Below are 26,531 nucleotides of genomic sequence, written 5' to 3' on the forward strand. Positions count from 1 at the left end.
CACACATGTTCACTAAATGAGACCTCTCTTTTATTGGTGGGTGGATGTTGCTGGGGTTTGGGGTTGTTTGGTACTGGGATATTTTTTTGGGGGTACTGGGGGGTGTGTGTGTGCTTGTTTTTATTGTAGTAAAATAAGATGCAGATGCAGCAAAATTTTGCCATATAAGCCTGTATTTACCTGAAAGCCTGAAGTAAGGGAAATTTGAGGACAAGCATGTTGACTCATTCCATTCAAACCCAAACAAGTTGAGCTAACTGCTGAAACTTTTATTTTATATATAGGTAAAACCTAAATGACACCAAAACTCCTATGAGAGGCAGAAGGTGCAATTTGCTAGCATGACACACAGTCTGATTACATGCTCTTCTGCCAAGAACTAGCAAACCCCATGGTCTGATAAAACAGAGTGCACAAGGGGGTCAAAACTCAGGCCCAGGAAATTTCTCTGTACCAATGACAGCAAAGGAGAGATGCCAACAGCCCAAAAGGAGGAGCTCCATCATTTACATAAAGAGGAAAGAGAGGGTTTAGCAATGTCATTTGTACCCACTGGAGAATTTTTAATTCAAGAGCCCAGCTTAATGTCACTCAAGCTTAATATATCTCTGCATTGGTTTAAATAGGAACAGGACTGGACTCTAAGGAGCCTGTGTGAGCACAGATGTCCTCAGCTCCCAATGCACTGAACAGAAGCTGGTGGTCCACATTCCTTCAATCAGGCACTAGCCACCCCCATATGCTATCTCAGTCAAAAGTGTTAACCACCTTCAGAGTTTAACATTCACTCCTGATACAGCCATAAATGAGTTCCAGAAATAACCTGCTCTGCTTTATTTATTAATTTTTAAAATCTTACTCTAATTATTAAGGAACAAAACACTGATGAACAACACTGACTGCATATTCCAAGGAAAGTACCCCCCTCCAGCTGCTCTTCTGGTGAATCCCCTGCTTGCTGCTTGTTGGGATTTACTCTCAGCCCGTTGCATCTAAAACTAATTACTGCAACACTATCCTCAACATTAATTCTATTCTCCTCCCTGGAATCAGAAGCAATATGGTGCATTCAGATGATAATTTTTCATCTCTCTTCCTCAGAAGATGATCTTGGCTGCTCAATGGAGATAATGGTAAGTGAGTCAGAAGGTGAAGCTCTCTGACATTCCTTTCACTGTCCAAAATTTCAGCTGGCGATTCAGGAAACTCTTTTTTTATATGAATGTCACCAAGACCTAGAGAAACCTGTCTGCTTCCTGAAACCTGTGTGATCTTAAAGACAAATTGCAGCAATATCTTGTCAACCACCTCTCTTAAACTTACTATACTCATCATACCTGTTTCACTATTATTTTTTTCCCTGGAATATATTTTGTCCAACTTCCTTTAGCAACACTGGCTTAAATTAACTATTTCTCTTCCTTTTTAATTAAATTCTTTTGTTTTAGAATAGAATAGAATTCAGAATAGAATAGAATTAACCAGGTTGGAAGAGACCTTTGAGATCATCGAGTCCAACCTATCACCCAACACCATCTAATCAACTAAACCATGGCACAAAGCACCCCATTCAGGCTCTTCCTAAACACCTCCAGTGATGGTGACTCCACCACCTCCCTGGGCAGCACATTCCAATGGCCGGTCTCTCTTTCTGGGAAGAAATTCTTCTTAACATCCAGCCTAAACCTCCCCTGGCACAGCCTGAGACTGTGTCCTCTTGTTTTCGTGCTGGTTGCCTAGGAGAAGAGACCAATCCCCACCTGGCTACAACCTCCCTTCAGGTAGTTGTGGACAGCAATAAGGTCTTCCCTGAGCCTCCTCTTCTCCAGGCTAAGACACCCCATGCAGTGGAGCACCTCTGCTATGAAGATGGGCTGAAGGAGCTGAGGCTGTTCAGCCTGGGAAAGAGAAGGCTCTGGGGAGACCTAATAATGACCTTCCAGTACCTTAAGGATGGAGAGAGAGGCTGTTTGCAAAGGTCTGCAGTGACAGAATGAGGAGCAATGGCTTCAGACCTGAGAAGAGCAGATTCAGATTGGATGTTAAGAACAGGTTCTTTACCATGAAGGTAATGGAAGCACTTATCAAGTGACCAAACTTACCAGGCAGCTGTATTTACGGCACAGCAATATTAAAAAGAAAGATTGTGCTGTCAGGCCCCAATACATTGGTGAGATACCCTGCTGCAGTTGGTTTCAGGAAGGAAAGCCACCCTTTGCCACCTGCCTGAGCTCACTCATGCCACTTCATCGCCCTATCACTGCATCTGTCTGGTCTCTGCACTCTTGTGCACCTAAATGTCCCCTCCCATCAGAGATTCTCAACTCACACTTCAGCAAGCAGCAAATGTGCTGCCACCCACCTATTTCCTTGGACCAGGCTTCTGAAAAGCGGTGCTTAAGATGCAGAGCCTTTAGTCCGAGAGGCATTGCCATAGCAAATACATACTCGTACGTTTGCTGCTACTCAGCGAGATGCTATAAATAAAAGGAAATGAAAAATCAGTAATTCATTCATTTCAGCAAGCAGATGTAACTTGTGCCCTTCCACATAAATTTCCCTATGCTAAATATTAATCATAACAATTAGACCTTCCAGCAGATGACATTGTGCTTTCTCAAATTGCTTCAGAGCATTCAGACTCACTGTTCTAGTTCTCTTGTGCCTCAACTACCGCATTTCTATGCAGAATATTAGGAGAACTAAACAATTCAAAGCTGTACTGTTATGACCAGAGTGAAACAACTGAAGCATTTTTTAGTTTTCATGTGAGTTCTCTGAATAGGATCTGACCCTTTCTAACAATATGTACAGAATGTTTACAACCTGACAATGCATTATAAAGAAAGTTTAAGAAGCATCAAGACAAAACCAAACTCAGCTAAGGACCAGATATCTCTGGACATTTAGGTGAAGATAAGAACAAAAAGCTGAATCATTTCAATAAAACTGTAGTACAAGTGCTCTCAAGATCTACTCCTCCACCATGTACAGCCAGTATTTTTTAATCTGTCTGGTGTTGGAGGTGTTCAGGAGGAGACTTGATGGGGTGCTTGGTGCCATGGTTTAGTTGTTTAGGTGGGTTGGATTGGTTGAGGGGTTGGACGTGATGATCTTGAAGGTCTCTTCCAACCTGGTTGTTTACTATTATTATTATTATTGTTAAAATGAAGACCTGCTAGCCTTGTCCCTTGTTATTTTCAGTATGTTGACCAAGTATTTACATTTGACCCTTGCTACTTGTGGCTCACTGATAATTTAAACAACCAAAAAGTTTTCAATGGATGATACTGAAAGAGAACAATTGAATGAAAGCAGCTTCCAGCTACTGAATTAATGCAAGTCCTGGAAGAAAGTCTATTTCTTTTGGGTTTAGTCTGATTTGGTACTGACCTGAAGCTTGGGTCACACACATGTCTTCTGTCCCAGCTGATTTTGTATCATTGCTGCCCTACACAATTCCTTGCATGGACAAGCCCTTATTAATGCCACGCACGAAGATGGTGAACCACTGTATTGCTCCAAGAGGTAACATCCCACTTGTTGTTGCCCCCTTCATTATGTTCGTGGGCTGTGCAGATGAGTCATTGGCACCTTGAGACGACTCTGCTGCATTAGGGGCTGTAATTTCCCCCTGTATAACCCACTTGTGCTTTGAGCACAGTTTTTCATGCCCACGCTTCAGAATGGCAGATTTGCAGAGCTGACAGCCGAGCTGAGAGCAAGCTTTGACTGTGAGGATTAGGAAAAAAAACAACCCTGCAACATCGTGTTTGTAGTGTTTTGTACTCTGTTGTTCCAAGAGATAATGGCTTTGCTTTTACTTGCAAGATCTTTGTGCTCCCCACTACAATCAAGGAGAAGAAATCTGACTCTAAATCTTTTTGTTCTATATTATCATTTCTTGTTGGTTTGGTGTGTTAATCAAAGCATCAATAATGGCTGCAAAGAGAACTCATTCAATCCTCAAATGAAGAGAAATCTGAGCTTTCTAACACTGGCACATTTTTCCAGTGGATAAGCTTTTCCCACAAAGTAATTATTTCATTTTCCAGAAAGATTACTGATTACATCACACCGGGAAAAACTAAGAGAGGGGCCCCTTATCTTCCCCATGTTTCTGCAATTCTTGTACAAACTTATACTTGTTACCATGAAAAATGACAAATTGCCATCTGATCAAAATGTTAACAAGGTAAGTGTCAGTGAGATGGATCACTGACTGTCACTGCAAGCCAGAACATGAGGATACATTGATATTTCTCAATATATTCACTGCTTCCCCAATGTTCGCTAACAACATTTCTACCACGAGTGTAATAAATCACGCAGAAATAACAAGCTGCATAGGATCTCTAGGATATGATAGATTTGTTGTAATAGCAGTATCTGCAAGGTAGAAAACAATTGGTAATGATCTATAGAAAGACCTAATCAACTGTCATTTGCTATAATGTGGCAGATGAAGCGAAGATATGAAATCCATAACACTTCTTTAGCCACTGCCCGCTCCCTAGACATACACACGTTTCAAGTGGGGAATAGTAAAAAGAATGAATGAGCTTTGGGGTCACAGAAGTAGAAAAGAAAGTTAATAGCATGCCCTGGATGCAATCATTAAATTATACACTGCTGAACGAGGCAAGGGATAATCACAAAAGCTGCACAGTTCTTGTAACAACAATAAAAGCTTTTCCCAAGCCAGCTCCTCCCTCTCGTGTTTTTTTTTTTTTTTGCTTTTTCATTGATTTCAGTATTTTTAAAAGTACTTATGTCAAAGTGAAACCAAATGCAAGAGGGGCTGGATAACCAAAGGAAAAGTCTATTATTGGTTGGTTTTTTTTTCACAGAGAGTCTCAAAGGACTGAAGGCAAGATGTTCTGAGATTCTCTAGGTATTTTGTGCAGCTCCAGAGATGACAAACAAATGGCTGTTTTACACTGGACTGTGCCAGGACCCAGACTGGTTACTGATGTTTTACTGCGCCTTTGCCTGCTCCCTTGTGGGAGTGAAACACCAACCTTACAGTTACAGTATACTGAAAAGCAAAAGTTTATTAGAAATACTTTTCAAGGAGCTCAAACTTTGCCTAGGGTAAAATCCTTGATTCTTGCATTTCTGTACAGCACATGCTCTCCCCCATTGCCACCCGGCTAAACTACAGCAGTCATTCCTTCACCCAATGACCCCTTCTCAGCCAAGAAGGAGAATCAGGAAAAGGAGAGGAAACCCGTTGGTTAAATGAGAACAAATCTAATGAGACAGCAAAACTAATATTACCACTAATCCCAGTACAGAGTATATGAAGTTATACTCAGCCTGTTGAATTCACAGTGTGCATGATAAATGGGAAAGCAGTCCTCAGAAGCAAGTCCCTCCAGAGATGAAGACCCTTGAGGGAAAGAGAAGGAGGAGAAGCCCTGTTTCTCACCAAACTTCCCCCTTTATACTAAGCATGATGTTTATGGTCTGGGATACACCACTAACCAGTCTGGGTCAGCTGCCCTGGCTTTTGCCACTCTCAGTTTAAGGTCCTGGTTACCTCGAACCTGCTAATGGCCTGCACTCCTCCACAGCTGGCCCAAGGGTTCTATCCCATTGAAACCAGCTTGCAGGTTACACAAACTGTTCTGCACAGATTTTCCCCTTTCCTTTTCCCTTTCCCTTCTCCTTCCCCCTTCCCTTCTCCTCCTGAAAGGATGGTGGAAGAATAATGGCTGCTTTGTGCTACTTTGCTTGCAAATCACATTTTGCTAAGTGAATGCATTTTTGGGAACACAGGAATTGTCATGCTGCCTCAGCACAGCAGTGCTCTGCTTCAGCATCCTGCCTGGCAGCTGCTGCAGGGGAATGTGCAGGAAATCTCCTAGTGGGCAATTATGGGAAAACCTGTTCAGATCCAAATTTTTCTCCCAGCCTCCCTATCAGTCAATAAAAATTGGCACTCCTTGAAATACAGAGGTTTGCCTCTTCTTAAATAATTGTTTCAAGTCCTTCCCAACATCTGTAGCCTACTATTCTCCATATCAGAGAGTTTGCTGAAAGCCATATTTTCAAAAGTCTTCATCTTCCAGCTCAAAACTGGGGGGAAATAAAAGAGAAAAGGACAGATTTTGGAAAGGTCTCAGCTCCTTGGTGAAAGGGAACTGCTGAGTACTTTTGCAAATCTGTCCTTAAAAGGTCACAACATGAGCTGCTCTGTGTTGAGCAGTTTTGAAAATCTGTCCTCACTGGGAGGTGCTAAGCCTTTGGAAAGCTGGTGCTCAACAGTTTTGATAATCTGGCCCCAAGTTAAGTAACAGGGGCCAACTGATGTGGTTTAGAGGCAAAAATTCCCTACTGACAGCAGTGGAAATTTCCACTCAGCAATGAATGGCTCAGCAGGATTCTGGAATAATAGAGCCATGAAAAGTGGATAATGCAATAAATAAACATCAAAGGGTAGGACTTTCCTTTTCAATCATGTCCCCTCACACTCTACATAAAAGGACTGAAATATTCTGACATGAAAGAAGGAGAAGGAATGGTTAACTGTACAGGCCTGCATTTCCTTTAAAGACTAAACACTGAGCCTTTTTCTTTTTAGGAAGAGTGTATTCATATAAGGTGTAACTGGTAGTTTACATGATATATAAGACACTGGTGCTACTTGGACTAGCCTCCTCTTCATATGCACAGACATGCACCAAAGAGAGAAGAGCCTTACATTTCTCCAGTTCTTTTCTACAGTGGAAGCAAAAGTTTTCTCACTTGAGCTCATCAATCTTCTGCTTATGTGCAAATTCTCTCCTTCCCTCTCTTTTGATATTTTGAACATTCTGCTACTTCCATCCACAATTCTGATCAAAAAGCCAAGTGTGCACACAATTATTTTATGATTGATTACGGCATTTTTGACTGCAAATTTCAGGGGAGCTTGCTGGCATCCATGGGCATCTGGCCACCACTGACCTTGAACCTCAGGCAATTTCCCCTCATTAACATGACAGTCCTGTCCCTATTTACTATTATAATTAAGACTTCTAGCCTTCACTTCTGCTGAAATATCCAGTTAACGGGTTAGCTGTCCCTTTAGAAGGGCAGGATTGAGCATGGAGATAAGAAAGGTATGTATGTTGTGGGCTGGATGGGGTTACATCATGTCTTCTTCATAGCTCCAAGTCTCTTCCAAAGCCCTTGACTAAAGACTGTTATTCATGGGTCCCTTTAATACAGCCCAATGTGGGGGCACAGAGTCTTTTGGGGGCCATAGGGATAGGCTATTCACAGAAGCTGGACACCAAATTAGAATGGCTGGGAAGATCTCAGGGTTGCACACTGAAAAGAAAAGTCAGACATTGGACTAGTTAGAAGGTCATTTAGCAAATGTAAATGGCAGCTTTCTGCTGCAGAAGTTCCTTGACTTGGTGAAACCATGAGGTAAGGCAGAAGTGACTGAATACATTGAATACATTGAATGAACCAGGTTGGAAGAGACCTTCAAGATCACCGCATCCAACCCATCAACCAATCAAACACCACCCAAACAACTAACCCACGGCACCAAGCACCCCATCAAGTCTCCTCCTGAAAACCTCCAGTGATGGCAACTCCACCACCTCCCCAGGCAGCCCATTCCAATGTGCAATCACTCTTTCTGTATAGAACTTTTTCCTAACATCTAGCCTGAACCTCCCCTGGCGCGGCCTGAGACTGTGTCCTCTTGTTCTGGTACTGGCTGCCTGGGAGAAGAGACCAACATCCGTCTGTCTACAACCTCCCTTCAGGTAGTTGTAGAGAGTAATAAGGTCACCCCTCAGTCTCCTCTTCTCCAGGCTAAGCAACCCCAGCTCCCTCAGCCTCTCCTCGTAGGGCTTGTGTTCCAAACCCCTCACCAACTTTGTTGCTCTTCTCTGGACTCGTTCCAGAGACATGGAAGATATCACACATCCCTTCCCCAAAGCAAAGGAGCACGGCAGAGGATGAATATTTCATTTCACCCAAGGAAAGCCAGTTATCAAGATGTAATTTGCTAATAAATGCTGCTCCATGTAATTAAAAGAAAACAACAACAAACAAAAATGACTGTGGACCAGCAGGAAACAAGAAACTCTCCACAGAGAGTGGCAATTCAGAGAACACCCACCATGCAGCCCACCTTCCCCATTCTCCCTCTAGAAACAGACCCATTTTATACATGGTGATTAAGGCACTAAAGAAAAAAAGTATTAGCATGATTCACATGTAGAAAACAAGGTTATTAGGACGGGGGATCATTTCAGCCCATTGTTCTCCCTAATAAGCATAGCAACAAGTAATTGAGTTTCAGGCAATCTCCAAGGTGGTGCTTTGTAGAAAAAAAAGGGAACTTGGCATGATGTCTACTTTTCCTTTAATTACATTGCCCTAATGAGCAACTCTCTTTACTCTCAGCAGATTTATTTCTTGAGAAGAAGCAACAGTAATAAATGCATTAAAAGGATCACCAGGTAGTATCAGAGAAGAAATACCAGCAACTTGAAATGACAAGAGGTTGCTAAAAGTCAAGGAAAACCACCAGATTGTTCTCAGCTTCATTATGTTTACTGCATTTAAAAGTGGAGTAAAGGATGTTAATCAATGGAGCACATTATCTAACCTGGGAACTGTCTTTGTTTTACTGTCACTTTCCTTCTGCATGTGGTCTTGGGAGCAAACCAGAAACATGAAATGCTGATACATCAATACAAAGCTCCTCTGCTCACACACAGCAGAGGGAAATTCTGTCTCATTCCCTTGCACAAGATGAGAGGAGAAAATCACACGCTGATAGCATCCTACTGAGCATCAATACTACCCCCCATAACCTAATGCGGAAGGATGAAGGGCTGGCTTTTCAAAAGTCTTTAAGGCATTTAGACAGCTCACTCTTGTTGAAAGTCAATGGCAGGCAAGGCTCTGGTTGTTTTGCCTGTCTTTCTTTAGGAAACTCCACCTGAAAAGCCATCTATGTCAAAGGACTCCCTAGATGCAAAGGACTTTCAGGAGAAAAAAAAAACGCTGGGATGCTCTATACATGTGTTCATTTTCACTTTCCCCCCACCAAGCATTTGCTAGGAGACACCATGCCAGGAAGGTAGGCCCACAGCACTAATAAACCTGCTTTTATCTACAGGTGGGTGAACATGTCACCTCTTGTTAAAATACCTGAGGTGTAGCACTTGCTACAGCTCACAGGTCTCAGCTGAATTAAACCAGCATACTCCTGGGTGGCAGCCTGACTTTGTAAATGCCAGTAGTATCAATCTCCACAAAAAAAGCTGAAGCAAAGTTCTTTAGAGTCATCCAGGTTTTCAGTGTTGCTCAAAGCTGAGGAGCACATCTCAGCATATGTGTCAGCTGGTTTAGGGCCAGTTTCCTGCAAGGAAACATGAACTTCACGTGTCAGATTACTCCATGTTAGCTGTAGATGGGTTATGGGGGGGTAGTAGATGGGTGATCAATCCACCTCCCTCCTTTTGCTTCAGATATTAATAGATGTAACTGCACTCAGCATCTTTACCTTCACTTATTCCATAACTTCACCTTGTCCCTTCCCCTCTCTGCATTGCACCTGCAAGAACTATTACTTAATGCAATCACAGCACTGGTAGGAAACTTAATTAGCATATATATAAAAATACTCTGAGGTCTCCAAAACCAGGCACTTCAGACGTAGAAGTGTGAAATGAAATTATCTTCAAACAGAAAATTTGAAAGTGCCAGTGGAAGCAGGCACCTAAGACCTTAAGTGTTTATGCAGCTTTATGTATTGTTATTTCTACAGTAAGACTGCCACAGAAATGGCAGGGCTATGGGAAGAAAGTATGTTAGCACTTATAGTCTACTCATAAATGCATTTAGTGCCACTATTTTCCGGAGAAAAAAAATCAGGAGGAGAGCAGAGTCCCTTCTCCTGGGGAGCTAATCTCAATTACTTCTCACAATCATGCTTTAGCTGAAGAAAACCCTGCATAACTCCCATGTACGTGCTCTGGCAGTCGTGTGCACTTGCCACTTCAAAGACACTAATGTAGTGAATGTGAATAGACATTTTTTGTTACAAAAAAGGAAGAAAAAGGTGATCATCTAAGGAAAAGAAACTTAATCTAAAAATAGGTACCCATTAAAACCTCCGTTTATTGCAGTACCTTCCTGCTTCCACAAAGATTACAATCCCTAGCAGCAAGTTGCCAGTAGACAGAAGTCATTTACTTAGGCAAAAGCAAGGTACCAAGGTTTAGTTAGAGATACTTGTACATTTAGCACAAACTCATGATCAGTTTCTACAGTTAAGTGCAGGAAGGGGTTCTTTGCCAGTCCCATACACAATGCTGCTACAGTCTGGGCAATGCGGGACAAAGGCTGCCTTATTTTTCTGCTTTCCCTGCTTGTTGGAATACCTGCATTTGGGTAGTAACTAGGTTGTAACTCAGTCAAGCAGCGTGTCAAAGCTTGCTTTTTCTTGAAGCAGAAAATGCTGTCACTCAATGTGGGCACCAGCAAACACCACCTCCATTTTTCTGCATGCTAAAGCTGAAATTTGGGGTGAACGCTGCACTGCGCTACAGTGATTTCAGTGGCTCATGGCAGCGTGGGGAGGCATTTTCAGATGGAATAAGTTGTTAGCACACAAGTTAGTTGCCAGAAAGAAAAATGTTTCCTATAAATGGGAAAAAAATAGAGTTGGTTTTAAAAGCAGATCATATGTTTCTGGTAATTAATTACATTTTGGAGTTGTTTCATTTTGGCCCCCCCCAAGGAAACACTGCGAGCTCCTCTCTTCTGAGCACCCTGTGTTTTAAAACACACACTTAATTCCACAGAGAATTAACAGTTCTGAAGACTTTGTAGTCATATAGGTATTTAAAGCATTACAAAGTATGGGATGTTAAGAGTGTAGGAGTTAAAGCTCTTCATTTCCCTGACCCTGACAGGTACCTCGTGGTTCAAAGCTGGGAAGCCTGGTTGCTGTGGTCTGCTAGTGGCAGTGCTGAAGTCCACCTGCCCTTGGCAGCACCAAACAAACCCTGTGCAGGGTTATAAGCCCGTGTAATAAATTTGGTAACAGTAGGAGAGAAGGGAGCAGATTCTCACATCATCAGGAGGGAAATAGAGTTTTAAAAAGCCAGTTGTGTCTGTGCACAACAATGAAGCTTTATGTCTATATAAACTGACAAGTCAAATTGTCCTCCTGGGCCCAATTCTCAACATCAGTGCCATTTGATGGTGATAGCTGCCTCCTGCCTCTGCAGCCTAATGGCTCTGTCTGCCAGGAGGGGCAGGCAGGATGATTAAAATAAGCATTAACAGAATGGTTTGGTAATTAGCTTCTCCCTCTCTCTTTTTTCTCTTTGCTTTCTTTGCTTTTTAATTTTTTTTACATATAGTTTTGGTCTGCCAAAGATTGCTAAAGCATTTTCTTCATTAGCAGTGTACTTAACAAGTGTAAATTTAAAGTATTCATTTTCTTAAGGCCAAGGATTAAAGCAATTAAGGAAAACTGCTGCAACCTAGCACTCAAGTCAAGTCCTTGACACAGAAAGAAACAATTGTGCATAACATATTTAAACAAAACCAAATTGTGTATAATTATCCTGACACTCTGTCAAACTAAATTTTCCCTGTGCTGAAATGATTTCTTAAAATCTCCTTTCTGAAACTGAAATAAACATTTTCTTTCCCAGTATGGGAACAGGTCTGTGGTCTCTTTGGACTGCCTCCATGGAAAAAGCATTGCAACAAAAGGTGACTCTCACTCTGTACTTATTTTGCCATTAACCTTCTTCCTGATATCCTATGGGCTTAATCCCTCACCAGGTCTGCCCATGGGAGAGCTCTTGCCTGGGTACTCATGTCATTGGAGCTCAAAACAGAAGAAAATAATTCTGAGCAAATGCCTCTAGGAAGGAAAGCCATATTCCGGCAGCATTTAGCCTCAAATAGTTTTGCACCTTTGCCTTTTATGCACATGAAGTCCCTCTTAGCATATGGCAATGATGGTACAGAACAGGGCCTGAATCTATCTTTGGCAATGAATTTTTTTTTCACTACTGCTTTAAATGCATGAAATTAAGACTTGCCTATGATAAACTCTATGGCATTTTTGCCAGACCAGAAGCTGTAATGTAAAGTGTTGTCTTCTACAGGAAGAGGTGAGGTGCTAACTGTGAAACCACAGAGAGCTGGTAACACAGAAGTGTTAACTATGGAGCCTCAAGGAAGACAATTTATATTGCAAAGTTGTTAACTGTTTCACTGATGACTTTAGTAGCAGAAATACTCAGCAAAGGCATGACATAATCAGATCTTGTGCAAAGATATAAAATGCTCAAATTCCATTGATTTCTGTGGAAAATAGAAGGTCCACAAGTTCCCACAAACACTAAGTTTATGAATAAAACCCAAACACAGAGCTTCGTCATTGTCAGGAGTCACCACCCCTGGAGATGTTCAAGAGGAGATTGGATGTGGCACTTGGTGCCATGGTTTAGGCACGTGGTCTGTGGACAGGTTGGACTTGATGATCTTTGAGGTCTCTTCCAACCTTGGTGATTCTGTGATTCTGTCTTGGTTTTGGCTGGAGTTAATTTTTTTCATATTAGTTATCATGGGGCTATGCTTTGGATTTGTGTTGCAAAGTGTTGATAATACAGAAATGTTGTCATTATTACTGCAGTGCTTGCACAGCATCAAGGTCTGCTCTGCTTCTCACACAACCCAACCAGCAAATAGGCAGGGGGCACACCAGGGGTCGGGAAGGGACACAGCTGCAACAGCTGACCTCAACTGGCCAAAGGGATATTGCAGACCAAATATAAAGCTGGAGGAAGAAGGAGGAAGGGGAGAGGTTTGGAGTGATGGTATTTTCTCTTCCCAAATCACCATTACATGTGCTGGAGCCTGGCTTTCCTGGAGATGGCTGAACACCTGCCTGCTGATGGGAAGCAGTGAATTAATTCCTTGTTTTGCTTTGCTTGCATTTGTAACTTGTGCTTTACCTATTAAACTGTCTTTGTCTCAACCCATGAGTTTACTCACTTTCACTATTCCATGTCTCTCCCCCATCCCACTGTGGGAAAGGGAGCAAGTGGCTGTGTGGAGCTCAGTAGCCATCTGGGGTAGAAGAACAGGCATGCTACAATAGAAAATGTAAACGTGCAGCATTATTCCACATCTGAGAGGGGGCCAAAATAAATACTCCATATGCTTCTGAGACCTCCACTCTGTCCAAATGTGCCTATAATTTTATGTTCATAAAGTATATGCCCATAAATACATGCATGCAAATGGATAAATACCTGCTTATTAAAAATGAGTCTTTTTATTCAGACTTTACCATTTTCACTTTAATTTTAATAAGAAATTGCATATTTAGAAGTGCCTAAATATGAGGTTTGGGGATTTTTGTTTCAACTTAAGCTGTCAGCATATCTTTTTGTTTTCTGAAAACCCTCAAACATTCAGTTCTTTGCTCTCTATTTTAGGATTATTGCCAGCTTTTCCTAACTGTCTTTCAGATCAGCTTCCTTCTACATTTGTATGTCCACAGAAGAAAAGGAAAACAGTGGCAAATATATAAAGGGAAAAGAAAGTATTAGGTTGGGAGGGGGTTTTTTGATTGGTTGGATGGGATCTGGAAGGCTTATTTCTCATATCTATATATTTTTTTCACTCTTTTGACTGAAAAAATAGATTAACTTTATCTTGCACATATTGGTAAACCCATCCCATCAGACTTTTATTTACTTCCCAAATAGGAAGAAGTCTTCTTGTGTGAAGACTTTCAAAACCTCCCTGTATGTGTTCCTGTGCACCCTGCTGCAGCTGATCCCACTTTGGTAGGGGGAGTTGGTGCCATGGTTTAGTAGTCATGAGGTCTGGGGTGATAGCTTGGACTTGATGATCTTTGAGGTCTCTTCCAACCTTTTTGATTCCATGATCTCTAGAGGTGTCTTCCAACCCCTAACATTCTGTGATTTTATAATTCTGTGAAGAGCACTTGGCTTTATTAATATACCCTCAAAGTTTAGGAAGTGTCAGGATTGTGTCTGAATCACTGAAGCTGCCAATTTAGTGCTAGGTGAGCCAACAAAACTGCCAGCAACAACCAGCTCAGACGGTGTCTCCTATGAGATGATCACTTTCCAAGTACCTGAACCTAAACAGGAGCTTCCAGAGGACAAAGCTGATCCCTCAAAACACTGTGATCCATATTTGCAAGATGGCAGATAAAGGAACTGTCCCAAATTACAATGAAAGAGCTCTTTCCTTGTGAGATCACAACCTAAACCATATGACTTTACATAGCTGCATGTGGGTCAGAGGGTTGGACCACTGCAAGCTACTCATTGTATCAGAAGGAGTCCTGTGGATTGAGAAGGGACTCTCCAAATTCTTGCTATCAGTAGAACCAATTGCTGAAGTCATCTGTTGTGCAATGCATTGGATTTCAGTGTGATTTACTTCGTGGGTTACCAACTAGCTGCTCCCATAACCTGAATCTTAAACTGAATGCAGGAGAGTGTTGAATCTTAAATTTATTGCAGCATTTCAGTTCAGAACAGAAAACTCTGTTTGGAAAACACCAACTCCCTGATAGGTTTGTTTACTTTTCCTCTCATCAATTCAATAAAGGTTGGGTATGTTCTTCCCACTAGCACAAATTCCGTTAACACTGTATCAAAAGATAAGCAGAGGTCTGGAGACAGTTTTACCTGAGGGACTGGGAAGCTAGGAGAAGCACCTCAGCAGCTAAGTAAATCCATGCTCTGACAGAGCCTTACTCACTTTAATACCCTTATCAACAACTTGTCTTCAGTTGGAGGCTCTTTGTCACTAAGTTGCTTGCCAACGAACCACCATCAAGGACACAAAAGAGCAAATACTCCATGAGTTAAACATAGCAAACATTCTACAGAAGGGGCCAAGAGATCCTTTGTAATGGTCACAATAATTTGTCTCTGCTATATTGCAGACTAAATGCAAGTGATTTTGGAAAGCTGATATTTTTTACCTATGAGGAAAATGGTTGTAGAAACCTTGAGGCAGGAAAGGGTAAGAAGCAGCCAGAGCAGTGATGGAATGCAGAAAGACAGCTGGGCTAGAGGGCAATGAGAATACATGATGATATGTAAAATGCCAAGTGTACATTACCTTCCAGACAAAGTCTAGGTGTAAAGGGCTTACGTGTGAGGGATGGCTGCCTTAATGGGAACCCTTCTAACCACTTCTAATTTGTTCTTATAGCTGATTTGATTCCACTTCTCTAGATTTGATTGAAGATACCAGTGAATGAAACAGCTCTCAATCAGATCTGATTATGATATCCTGCTATCCTAAAATAAGCACAGCAATATACACAGCCTGGAGGAAGTTCTCCGAGTTTTCAGGTGTCAAATTAAGAAATGCCTCACAAGGTTAGAAAGGGCAGAAAATACCACAGACAGTGGGGTTTCCACCTGGGGAGATACATGTGATGATAGAATGTCTCCCAGTATTCCTGCTGAGCTCTGCTGACAAATTTCTCAATTTGTCTTATGCAGGCTGGGCACATGCAAGGACTTGCTGGGCATGCCAGCAGGCTTCAGGGGGTTTTGAATCATAATTGGATAAAATATCATGGTCCAGAAAACAAATTATCCTGTTTAACTCAAAAAGGAAACTTGCTTGATGGGAAAAAAATTAATTGTCCCAGGTCAACTCAAAATCCCTTTTTGTCTGTTCAGCTACCAAATCCAAAACACAACTATTTGCACAGTTCTAGCTTCTCCTGCAATACCCTCAGTTGGAAATATTCATGCACACTTAATCTGACTTGCCCTGCTGGAGTCGCTGTAATATCGTAAGACTCATGAAGCAACTGGGAAAGGCTTATGCTCCTTGGCTAGCAGAGCCTCCTCTGATGCTCTCAGACAGAAAGAGCAATATTGGCAAGGACAGGATAAAATTCACAGCCTACTGGGAAGAATTTGTTTGCTGTCACATCAGAAGATAGGGAAATAAACTTATACCTGGAAAAAAAAGAGAATTTGGGGTGTGGTTTTTTTGGTAAAGGAAAAATACCACTTTAGATTCTGTGCTGCTTCCCTCCCTTTCCATGGTTTACCCACACAGGGTACAAAGAAAGCAGAGCCTGGCCCCAAGGGAGTTCAGAAGCAGCAGACTGATCTACCATCAGGCTCCAATATGTTCCCAGAAGGTGCAATATAATTGTGAGGCCAAGGAACAGCCTATTAGCTCTGCATGCCATTAATTTTCATGAATAGTTCAATCCAGTGCTCACAGAAGCTGTTGGGCATCTTTCCATTCTGTCTAGCAGGACCTGGATTGGGGCTTATTTATCTTTTCATGATATACCTTAAAGATAAGAAGGAAGCAGCCCAAGGAGTTCAGTGCAGCTGTACACATTTCAAGCCTTCCACCAGGCTCTGTGCCCAGCAGCACACGAGGTGCTGTCTGCAGGTCAGAGTGAAGGCATGTCACAGTTAAAGCCACTCATGGAGAATTAAACTTCAGGCTTGTTTGACTAAACTTCTGAATTCACTGCAGTTCTCCTGTATTGCCAGTCTGAAGAAGTGGCCCAGCAGGTTTTGAGTCACATGCCAAAATGCCTCCTTCATCCTCCCAGGAATTGGAAGTGATTACTAATAGGTATTCTCGCTGAAATGATTTAACATAATGTGGTGAATGAGATCACTAAGTCAAAAAATCTTTCCCTAAGTGACTCTCTCACAGCTTGCCTGAATGCCAGAAGGCAAGAAGGACAGCATGAAGCAGATTCTTTTGCTGGCTTCTGTATATTACAAAATCTTTAAGTTACTGAAGAAATCACATTAGGAATTATCACCTGGGCTCATTACAAAGGGTCCATGATGAAGGTCTGGCATGCAGCCAAGGGATGAAGACACAGGGGTTTGGGTTAACCTATCTCACTTATGCTTTCCTCTTTTACAGTATTTTCAGTTCTCTCCAGTCTAGGCTGGGAACTGAAGACAGGCCAGGACATGAGGTGGGCATGAAAACAAAGCTGGCATGGAGATGGGCACTGTTTGCCCTGCACGCACAGACCTGGAAGTGCATTGCCATTGCATCTGTTACAGCAGGCTGCAACCACCAAGTGAAACATTGAATTTGGGAAGGAACAGGGGTGTGCACTACCAAATACATCACTGCATGCCAAGGATGCTCAGGGTTTTGCTGAGTGGCCAGGCTGCCCTTACCCATCCGAGTCTGTCAGCCTCAAAATTAACTTATTGAGGTCAGTACTCATAACAGCAGTATTGCAGACTTCTGGTTCGGTCTTTCTTTCTGAGAAAGCCCGGTACTCTTGCCCAGTACAGCTATTACCTGCCAACCTAAAGGATGATGAATGTTATTTATATTGCAGTAATGGCTAACCACTCAGTGGAGACCAGGGACAGGCTGTGCAATGGACTTTTCAAACACAGACTGAATGAGGACTGCCCACAGATGGCTGAGTGTATGAAACTGCTGAGACATTTCAGGATAATGTTCTTGAACGCCTTGGACACGATGACCTCCAACAACTCCTGCAGTACTTGTGCTGACTGCAACAACACAGGGTGCCATTCTACAGAAAAGACATTCACTCATGTCAAATCCTTATCAGTTACTGTGACATGCCCTCACAACAGCAAAAAACTTGTCTACTTTGAGGTAGGCAATTGCTTGATATGATGGCCTTTAAATTCCTTGATTAGTAAATGCTTAAATAATCATCTATTTCATACTGAATAGAACATATAGAGGAATAAAGAGGTTTTCTATTGACAAATTTCCTGGTATTTAGCCACTATAATTTTGCTGTCCAAAAAATAAAGTAAACCAATGATTAAGAACTACTCAAGATGTAGATAACTAACCCAGTAATTAAGGCCTGGTCCTGTAAAAAAAAACACCCTGTAAGACCAATTTAACTCTGATGCACACACTTGGAGGATTAGGCTTCAACTAATTGCAGGGAAATATCAGAACTGAAAAACTATACCTTCAGCTTTCCACTCCAGTGAGCCCAGAGGGTGGATAGCTAACACTTCCTGGGAAATACTCTTCCAAGAAATAGCCCCACAAAGCTGCAGATGAAAAACATCTAAAACATTCAATGCAGATTTTTTTTTTCATTATTAATCACTCTCCCTGTAGCTGTGACAGCGACTTCTTTCATATGCACTGAGGTTCAGAAACCTAAAATATTAAGTGACATACTCCATCATGAAATGCCTGAGAGGAGCTGCTGTGGAGTAGGTGTCAGCCCCTCTTTTATCCCTTCTACAATTAACGTCCCAGTGTTGAAGTTCTAAGTATATATCCAGAAACCATCAGACATTAGTGTCCATCAGCAACCCTATTAAAAACCAAGTGCTAAAGACATACCTTACCTTTAGGTATACTCTTCACACATAAAAGCTGCTTTAAACAAGGCAGTGTCAGAGCTTCATAGACAAGAGCCCAGTAAAGAGACTAAGCAGGCATAAACCCTATAGGCTGTTTTATGTCTTTTCTATCAGATGAGTGGTCACTCCCAAAGCAAATGGGAGAAATAAAGCATACGGTAAGAGACTGCAAGTACTTTCTAGCTGTCTCAACTCTAGAAGTCTCCTAAGAGAACTGATGTCTCAACATCTGGGCATTCCTTTCACTGTCAAACACTCTCAGAGCAATGGGATTTGTCAACAAGCTGCTGAGCATATACGGATGACAACTGCTGGGCTTGGAGAGCTCAAAGGCATTTACAGACAGATAGGAGTTTGCAATAGATGTGTTGAACCAGAGCTGAGATCCAGAGTCTGTGAAAATTACACCCAATAGCTGTAAAGTCTTTAGCTGCATCAGTCTTTAGCTAAATCAGGCACCACAATATGCAGAATTTAGCTTAGATGTGCTTTACAACTACACAAACTGTTTAAGAGGGGCTGATGAGCTTCCATGTCACAAACTAGAAAGAAAAGGCTGTTGGGATGATTTTGGAAGGTGGTCTTTGCTCTCTAAACTACAACTCCATCTATCACTCAAAAACATGGAAATGAAGCATCGTTTATAAACAGGTTTTCAATTGCCCTAGGTACAAGTTTCATGGATGATGGATTTAAAGCTTTCTTCAGCATCTCCATCTCACCTAATGGTACTCTGTGCTTCCTAGATTTTCAGCCTGTTGCCCCACCATGACCTACAGATCTCCCTAAATCGCTTAAAAGATCTTGACAAAGGGCTATGTCTTGTTGGCCCAACAGAGAGATGCATTATATCAAAAGATTTTTGCTTTACTGTCATAAGCTCCAAATGATTACTGAAGTCAGCTGTACTTCCAGTAATTTGTCCATTTTGCATCTGTCTGTGTTCAGGTCATGTCCAGGGCTAAACTATGGCAGTCTTTCTATTACCCAATGATCCCTCCCCAGCAGAGAACAGGGATGGGAAAAAGAGAGGAGACCCACATGTTGAAATGAAAATGGATTCAATGAAACAGACAAACTAATACCTATGCCAGTATAAAGTACATAAAGTTATACTTAGCCCAGGGAATGCATGGTGGTTACCATAAATGGGAAAGCAGTCCTTGGGAGCAGGAAGAGCTGAAGCCAAAGCTGAAGCAGGAGGTCCCTCCATCCTCAGCAAACTTCCCCCTTTATACTGGGTGTGGTTTTTATGGTCTGTAGCCAGCTCAGGTCAGCTGCCCTGGCTGACTCCAAATTGCTGATGGCCTGCAGCCCATGGCTGTCCCAGGATTATGTCCTACCCAAACCTATTTTTAAAACTAGGTAGATCCTTTCAGGAGAGCTTATTGCCTAAGTCCCTCCATCCTCCAATCAAGCCAGAACTTTACATCAATTTTTCTTTTATAGCATCAAATAAGTTGGGTTTTTTTTTTTTTGTTTTTCCCCCTGGCACCCTAAAAAATTGAAATCTGTGTCTGTACAAAATCCTAAGTTAGCTCTGCAGTAGTACAGGACAGCTGGTTAGACTCTGAAGCTACACATTCTTCTGCTACAAGATATATTACCACATCTCTGTCTAAATATTTTTGTTCCCTGTCTGCTAAAAGCAACACCTACAATTCCTATAACTGCAAATGACAAGAGAAAGTATTTTTCACCAATTTGTCACCCTTTTGCATTTATCAACATTGTATGTAGAGTCTAGTTCATTAACAGAGTTTTGTCTGTATTTACATATAACAAGGGAGAAATAAATGTGTTAGAGAAGAAGAAAATGGAATTGTAAATGTGACAAAAATGGAAACAGAGTTTGTGGGTTGGTTCAGCATCTGAAATCACACATTTGAAAAGGGAAAAAAACCACCATAGAATCATCTAGGTTGAACCTTTAAGATCATTGAGTCCAACGCTAAACCATGTCCCTAAAGCATCACAAGTCTTTTAAATACCTCCAGGGATGGCAACTCCACCACTTCCCTGGACAACCTGCTCCAGAGCTTCACAACCCTGTAGTTGCTAACTTTTAAGTTTCCTCACTTAATTGCCTTTAACTACAGCAACATAGGAGATGATCACCACCTATTTTCATTTGATCTCCTTGCTCAGCAGCCTTATTGTAAGTTTTTACCCTTATTTAGTGGGGTTCTCAGTCTCTAGGCTTCATGTAACTAGTCAGCAACAAAGGTTTTTCACCACTTTTGAATATTTAAGTCATTATAAAACTTTAAAATACATTCCCATTTTCTTTGAGTGAGGAGTTGTCTCCATGTATATATCACAAAGGAGAAAATACAAAAGCATAAAATGTCATGAATTCTCCTTCAAGTAGATGGTATTGCAGTAGCACTGAACAAGTTTATATTAATTACTTTCAGAAAGAAAAGGAGATGTCATATTTGAGATAGAGGATCCTACCAAACTCACGAAGAGCCATCTGTAAATCTAACAATGAGGAGATTTTTTTCATTAACTCATTGTGACAGCTGTCAGGCTGGGGAAAACTTTTTGTTAATGCCAGTACAATTGTTCATTTAAACAAAAGCCAGTAATTCAGTCACACTGGAACAGCTTCTGTCCCCAGCTCTGCTGTACAATCAGCACACGTGCATATATTACATCTATATGCATAGCTGCTCTTCAGTTTTCATCTTTGGGGCTACAGTGTGATTTGTCCAGAGCCTGAACGGAGCTCTGCAAAAAGCAGGCCAGAAGGCAATTTGTGATTGGCTTGTAATGAGCCTTCTGTATTTTCCTGTGTTGAAAGGGAGTGGCTTGGCACCCCAGGCTAGCAGCCAGGGTAGGACATACCCCCTGCACATTAGGCTAACCATGTGGTCATCCTTTTACCTGTACCCCAATATAAGAAATCATAGAATAGAATAGAATAGAATAGAATAGAATAGAATAGAATAGAATAGAATAGACCAGACCAGACCAGACCAGACCAGACCAGGTTGGAAGAGACCTTCAAGATCATCATGTCCAACCCATTAACCAATCCAACACCACCTAAACAACTAACCCATGGCACCAAGCACCCCATCAAGTCTCCTCCTGGAAACCTCCAATGACGGCGACTCTACCACCTCCCCAGGCAGCCCATTCCAATGGGCAATCACTCTCTCTGTATAGAACTTTTTCCTAACATCCAACCTAAACCTCCCCTGGTGCAGCCTGAGACTGTGTCCTCTTGTTCTGGTACTGGCTGCCTTGGAGAAGAGACCATCATCCGTTTGTCTACAACCTCCCTTCAGGTAGTTGTAGAGAGTGATAAGGTCACCCCTGAGTCTCCTTTTCTCCAGGCTAAGCAGATGTCACCACACTCTGTGAGTAGAGACAGAAGTACCAAAAATGCCAGATGCATCCTCACTTGGTACCCTGTGTGACCTCCGCTGGGCCCAGAGGTTACAAGGAAATCCCAGGTCTTGGTGCTATCTCAGGGTCTTTGCAAGCAGTAAAGATGCAGAGATCCTATTAACTATCTCCACTCAAGGCAGGGCTTGTACCATGAAGGTTATTTTTCTAAATACAAAATCAAATCTGAACAAGAAAGCAAGTGCAGCTCTGCAGCTCTTACCTCCGTGTAGACATCGTCATTCCTGCGGAAGTCTCCGGCCCTCCTTGGAAGCACATGGACATGAACATGCTGAAAATGTGAAAAAAGATAATGGTGATTATCAAGCTCAGGACTTTCCCCCCCCCCTTTTTTTCTGGATTGTCAGCAGTATTCTCAACTCATTCACATAACCATGCATGGGCTCCCGCAGCATTATTTTCAGAGGAAAATACATTAACCTGTTCCATAACTGTATCACAATGCATTGGAGAATATAAAAGATGAAAAACATGAGAAAGCAGTTCTGCTGTATTATCTGAACTTCTGAGTGAAATGCCTGGAAGTTTAGGGGCTCTGTGGAATTATTCATAGTTGTCAGTAAGAGTCATATTTAGCCACAGCTTTGAAATCACAGTGTACCTCAGAGCTGTGTGTTGTGCCTTCAAAACTGAGAAGAACAAAAAGGTGCCAGTGATGGGACATGGCTGTAGGAAGCATGGGCAGAGGGCTCCCAAGAGCAACCCCAGGCTCAGTACTGTGCCACACAGGCTGGAGAAGAGAGGAACAACTGAGGTACACATCCAAGACCGTGCATGTAGAAGGGCTGTCAGAAGAGGCACCTCAGAGGGTGTAGACCACGGCTAATACCATGTCTTTTGCAAGGTTGAAAGGATTTTAATGCCTTTCCCCCACAGAACAGGGGGACACAGGGGGACACAGGGGGACACAGTCTCAAGCTGCACCAGGGGAAGTTTAGGCTCAAGGTGAGGAGAAAGTTCTTCATGGAGAGAGTCATTCGTCATTGGAATGGGCTGCCCAGGGAGATGGTAGAGTCACCATCCCCGGAGGTGTTCAAGAGGGGATTGGACGTGGCACTTGGTGCCATGGTCTAGTCATGAGGTCTGTTGTGACAGGTTGGACTCGATGATCTTTGAGGTCTCTTCCAACCTTAGTGATACTGTGATAAAACATGTAGCTTTAACACAAACAGACCCCAGTGGTATGGGGTGTGTGCTGGGGACACACCTGCAGGGATATTGGCTCCAGTCCGCCAGGTGGTCCTAAAACTTCGAGGCACATGAATTATGAGCCCAGTTTTGCAGAATGAAGCGTAAGTGTCATTCTCCTGATGGTAGGGCCATCACTTGGAGGGGTGGCACAGCTAAGGACCATGATCTGGAGAGGCAGCTTCAGGCTCCCTGCAATGGGAGGGAGGTGAAGGGCAATGTATTTTTGTCAATGGCAAGTTTGCTGGTGAGTTATGGGGGAAAGGAACTAAAATGAGAAAAGAAAGGAAATAGATGACATGCCACTTTGCCAACTTCACAAGATATTGCTACTATTACTACTTATTTTTTTCTGTTAGGAGATTATGGCAATCTTCATACCATATAGAAAGGGTAGCTGAAGATTTTTGAGACTCAAACTCCACAAGGAAACCAAACAAATACTCATCTATCTGCTCTCCTGCAGTAAGTTCAGCTCCAACATTGCAAAGTATTCTTTTATCTTTTCCCCTCTCTCATTCACCTTTCTTTGAGAAAGAAAAAAATACAAACAATCCACAACTGAGAATAACTCTTCAGGAAAAAACCAAAACCAAAACCCCAAACCAACACCATGCCACACTGAGGAATGAGTTGAGTGACAGACAACATTTCTGCATCTCCAGATATTTTCAGATGGTGCCTAAATCCTTCTAAAAAAAAAAAACAAGGATAGCTTACATGTGACTCCATTTGATGAGGTAGAAATCAGTTGGAAATCAAGCACGGCACTGAAACATTCTCAAAAGATGGCTCAAGTCTATAATGAAATCCAAAAATCAAAACAAGATTTTCCTAGGCTATTTGTAAGAAAATTCAAACAGACCTACATTGTGTTAGCTTCAATCCATAAAGCCATTTGCTCAGAGAATAAAGGGAAATCAGAAGGATGTTTTGCTTAATGAAATATTCCTAATACCACTCTTTTTTTTCCCCTCCCTTGCCCTAGAGAAATCGAGTATGTGATTGCTTATTCTTATCATTATCCACAGCTTTCAGTGTATTCAGTCCAGAGATGAGGATGATTCTTGAGGGTTAAAAACTGTGGTTTTTTTAGTAATACATCAGTGATAGTGTTCTGATAGTGTATTTATACTAATATATCATGAGAGCGATAGTGCTCTTGTGATGTATTAGTGCAATGTATCATCTGAACATCACTGCTCTCATGATGTATTGCTCGAAATCACAAGCAAGTTTAAAGTTGGTCTTCAGTAGCCAGAGGCCTGAAATTTTGGGTTTGTTTTTTTTTTTTTTTGCACAAAGGCAGACTTTCAAGAAAAACAAAAGTGAAAATTAGTGTAAAATTTCACTAGTGTGTCACATCTGTGGTTCTCATTAGATTTTAAATTGATTCATAGACAGAGAATAATCTGCCAGCCAGTTTCTTTCTATTCTGCTACAGGAATTGAGAGTTTTGCTACAAATAAATTTTCAGGACAATTTCTTGATGATACATACATAACCTAATATCAGCTAGCAACAACCATAGCCCCCAAAAGTCCAGCCACCCTTAAGAGTAATTTTTATCTCTGTGGCAGGATGTTCCAGGTTACACACAGGAAAATATCTGTGTAGCCATGACAGTTTGGAATACCAGGAAGCACAGAGGGATGTAGTCCAAAGCTCAGTGCAGAGATACTGCTCTGCAGATGCACACACCAGCACAGCAGGTAATGAATGAGCCTACTGTCATCTTCTACTCAAAATAGGCTCTTGCAACCAGCATGGGAAAAAAGAAAGAGGGGAAAAAAAAGTGTTTATGATGGTGTATAGGCCACTTGGCATCACTGGGGACATCCTCAAGGGTTACTACATGCATTAAATTCTTACACAAATACCAGGCTGCATAGCAAAATCTGTCAATCATAATAGAAAATAAATTAATATTTCTAAGGCTGGAGATACCTACAAACTTTATTTTTTTTTAATGTATATTTTTGTAAATTCTGTGCATGGAACACAAATACAAACCTGGATTGTCCCTACTGTTTGTGTAACAGGAACTAACAGGGGCAGCGATAGCGTCTCAAGTAATCTCCTTCTCTTCAGTTTTACCAAAACCAAGGGAAATAGAAGCAGCACAGAGAAGTAGCTACCACATTGTGAGAATCATAGAATCACAGAATCAATAAGGTTGGAAAAGACCTCAAAGATCATAAAGTCCAACCTGTCACCCAACACCTCATGCCTACCAAACCATGTCTTCAAGTGCCATTTCCAATCCTTTTTTGAACACCTCCAGGGACGGTGATTCCACCACCTCCCTGGGCAACACATTCCAATGGCCAACAATTCTTTCTGTGAAGAACTTTCTCCTCACTTTGAGCCTAAACTTCCCCTGGCACAGTTTGAAACTATGTCCTCTTGTTCTGTTGGTGGTTGCCTGGGAGAAGAGACCAACCCCACCCTGTCTACAACCTCCCTTCAGGTAGTTGTAGACAGCAATAAGGTCTCCCCTGAGCCTCCTCTTCTCCAGGCTAAACAACCCCAGCCTCTTGTCATAGGGCTTGTGCTTGAGGCCTCTCCCCAGCCTTGTTGCCCTTCTCTGGACACGTTCAAGAGTCTCAATGTCCTTCTTAAACTGAGGGGCCCAGAACTGGACACAGTACTCAAGGCAACCTAACCAGTGCTGAGTAAAGGGGCACAATGACTTCCCTGCTCCTGCTGGCCACACTTTCTCTAATGCAGGCCAGGATGCCTGGCCTTCTTGGCCACCTGGGCACACTGCTGGCTCATGTCAGCCAGCTGTCAATCAGTACCACTAGGTCCCTTTCTGCCTGGCAGCTCTCCAGCCACTCCGACCCCATCCTGTAGCACTGCATGGGGTTGTTGTGACCAAAGCGCAGCAGTGGCACTTGGACTTAATAGAATAATAGTATAATAGAATAAACCAGGTTGGAAGAGACCTTCAAGATCATCGCATCCAACCCATCAACCAATCCAATCCACCTAAACAACTAACCCATGGCACCAAGCACCCCATCAAGTCTCCTCCTGAACACCTCCAATGATGGTGACTCCACCACCTCCCCAGGCAGCCCATTCCAATGGGCAATCACTCTCTCTGTATAGAACTTCCTCCTGACATCCAGCCTAAACCTCCCCTTGTTGAATGCCATCATGTTGGATGCCAAACACTGAACAAGGGGATTTCACACCCTCTCTAATTTGCCTTTCAGCTCCCGGCCTTCCCAACTCAGGGTCACTGATATTTAGAGTCATTAGAAGTTCTTGAATTGATCATTTTTTGCTCTTTATTGCTATATGCTATAGCTAGAGCCTCGCTCCATCAAGGCACTTAAGCACCAGTTCAATTTTCAACCTGTGAAATTGTTCAGTGGGAGTATTCGCACCTCAGATATTATGTATATATTTTGGTGGTGTGTGTCCACTGATGGCTACAGGGAGGTCTGCCCAACTGGAGGCAGCAGAAATAACTTCAAGGTAGCTGTAAATTAGACTTGCTTCCTT

General features: G+C 42.2%; 1 protein-coding gene across 1 annotated transcript in view; it reads right to left on the bottom strand.

The window, feature by feature from the left end:
• FHIT (fragile histidine triad diadenosine triphosphatase) overlaps positions 1 to 26,531 on the bottom strand; it is a 485,898-nt gene that overhangs the window by 75,463 nt on the left and 383,904 nt on the right. The window contains exon 5 of the mRNA XM_009905926.2: positions 22,033 to 22,101. Within this exon, the coding sequence (XP_009904228.1) occupies positions 22,033 to 22,101 (69 nt within the window). The remainder of the gene's footprint in view (positions 1 to 22,032; positions 22,102 to 26,531) is intronic.

Source organism: Dryobates pubescens, chromosome 1, assembly GCF_014839835.1.
Source record: "Dryobates pubescens isolate bDryPub1 chromosome 1, bDryPub1.pri, whole genome shotgun sequence".
In the NCBI taxonomy this organism is placed as follows: domain Eukaryota; kingdom Metazoa; phylum Chordata; class Aves; order Piciformes; family Picidae; genus Dryobates; species Dryobates pubescens.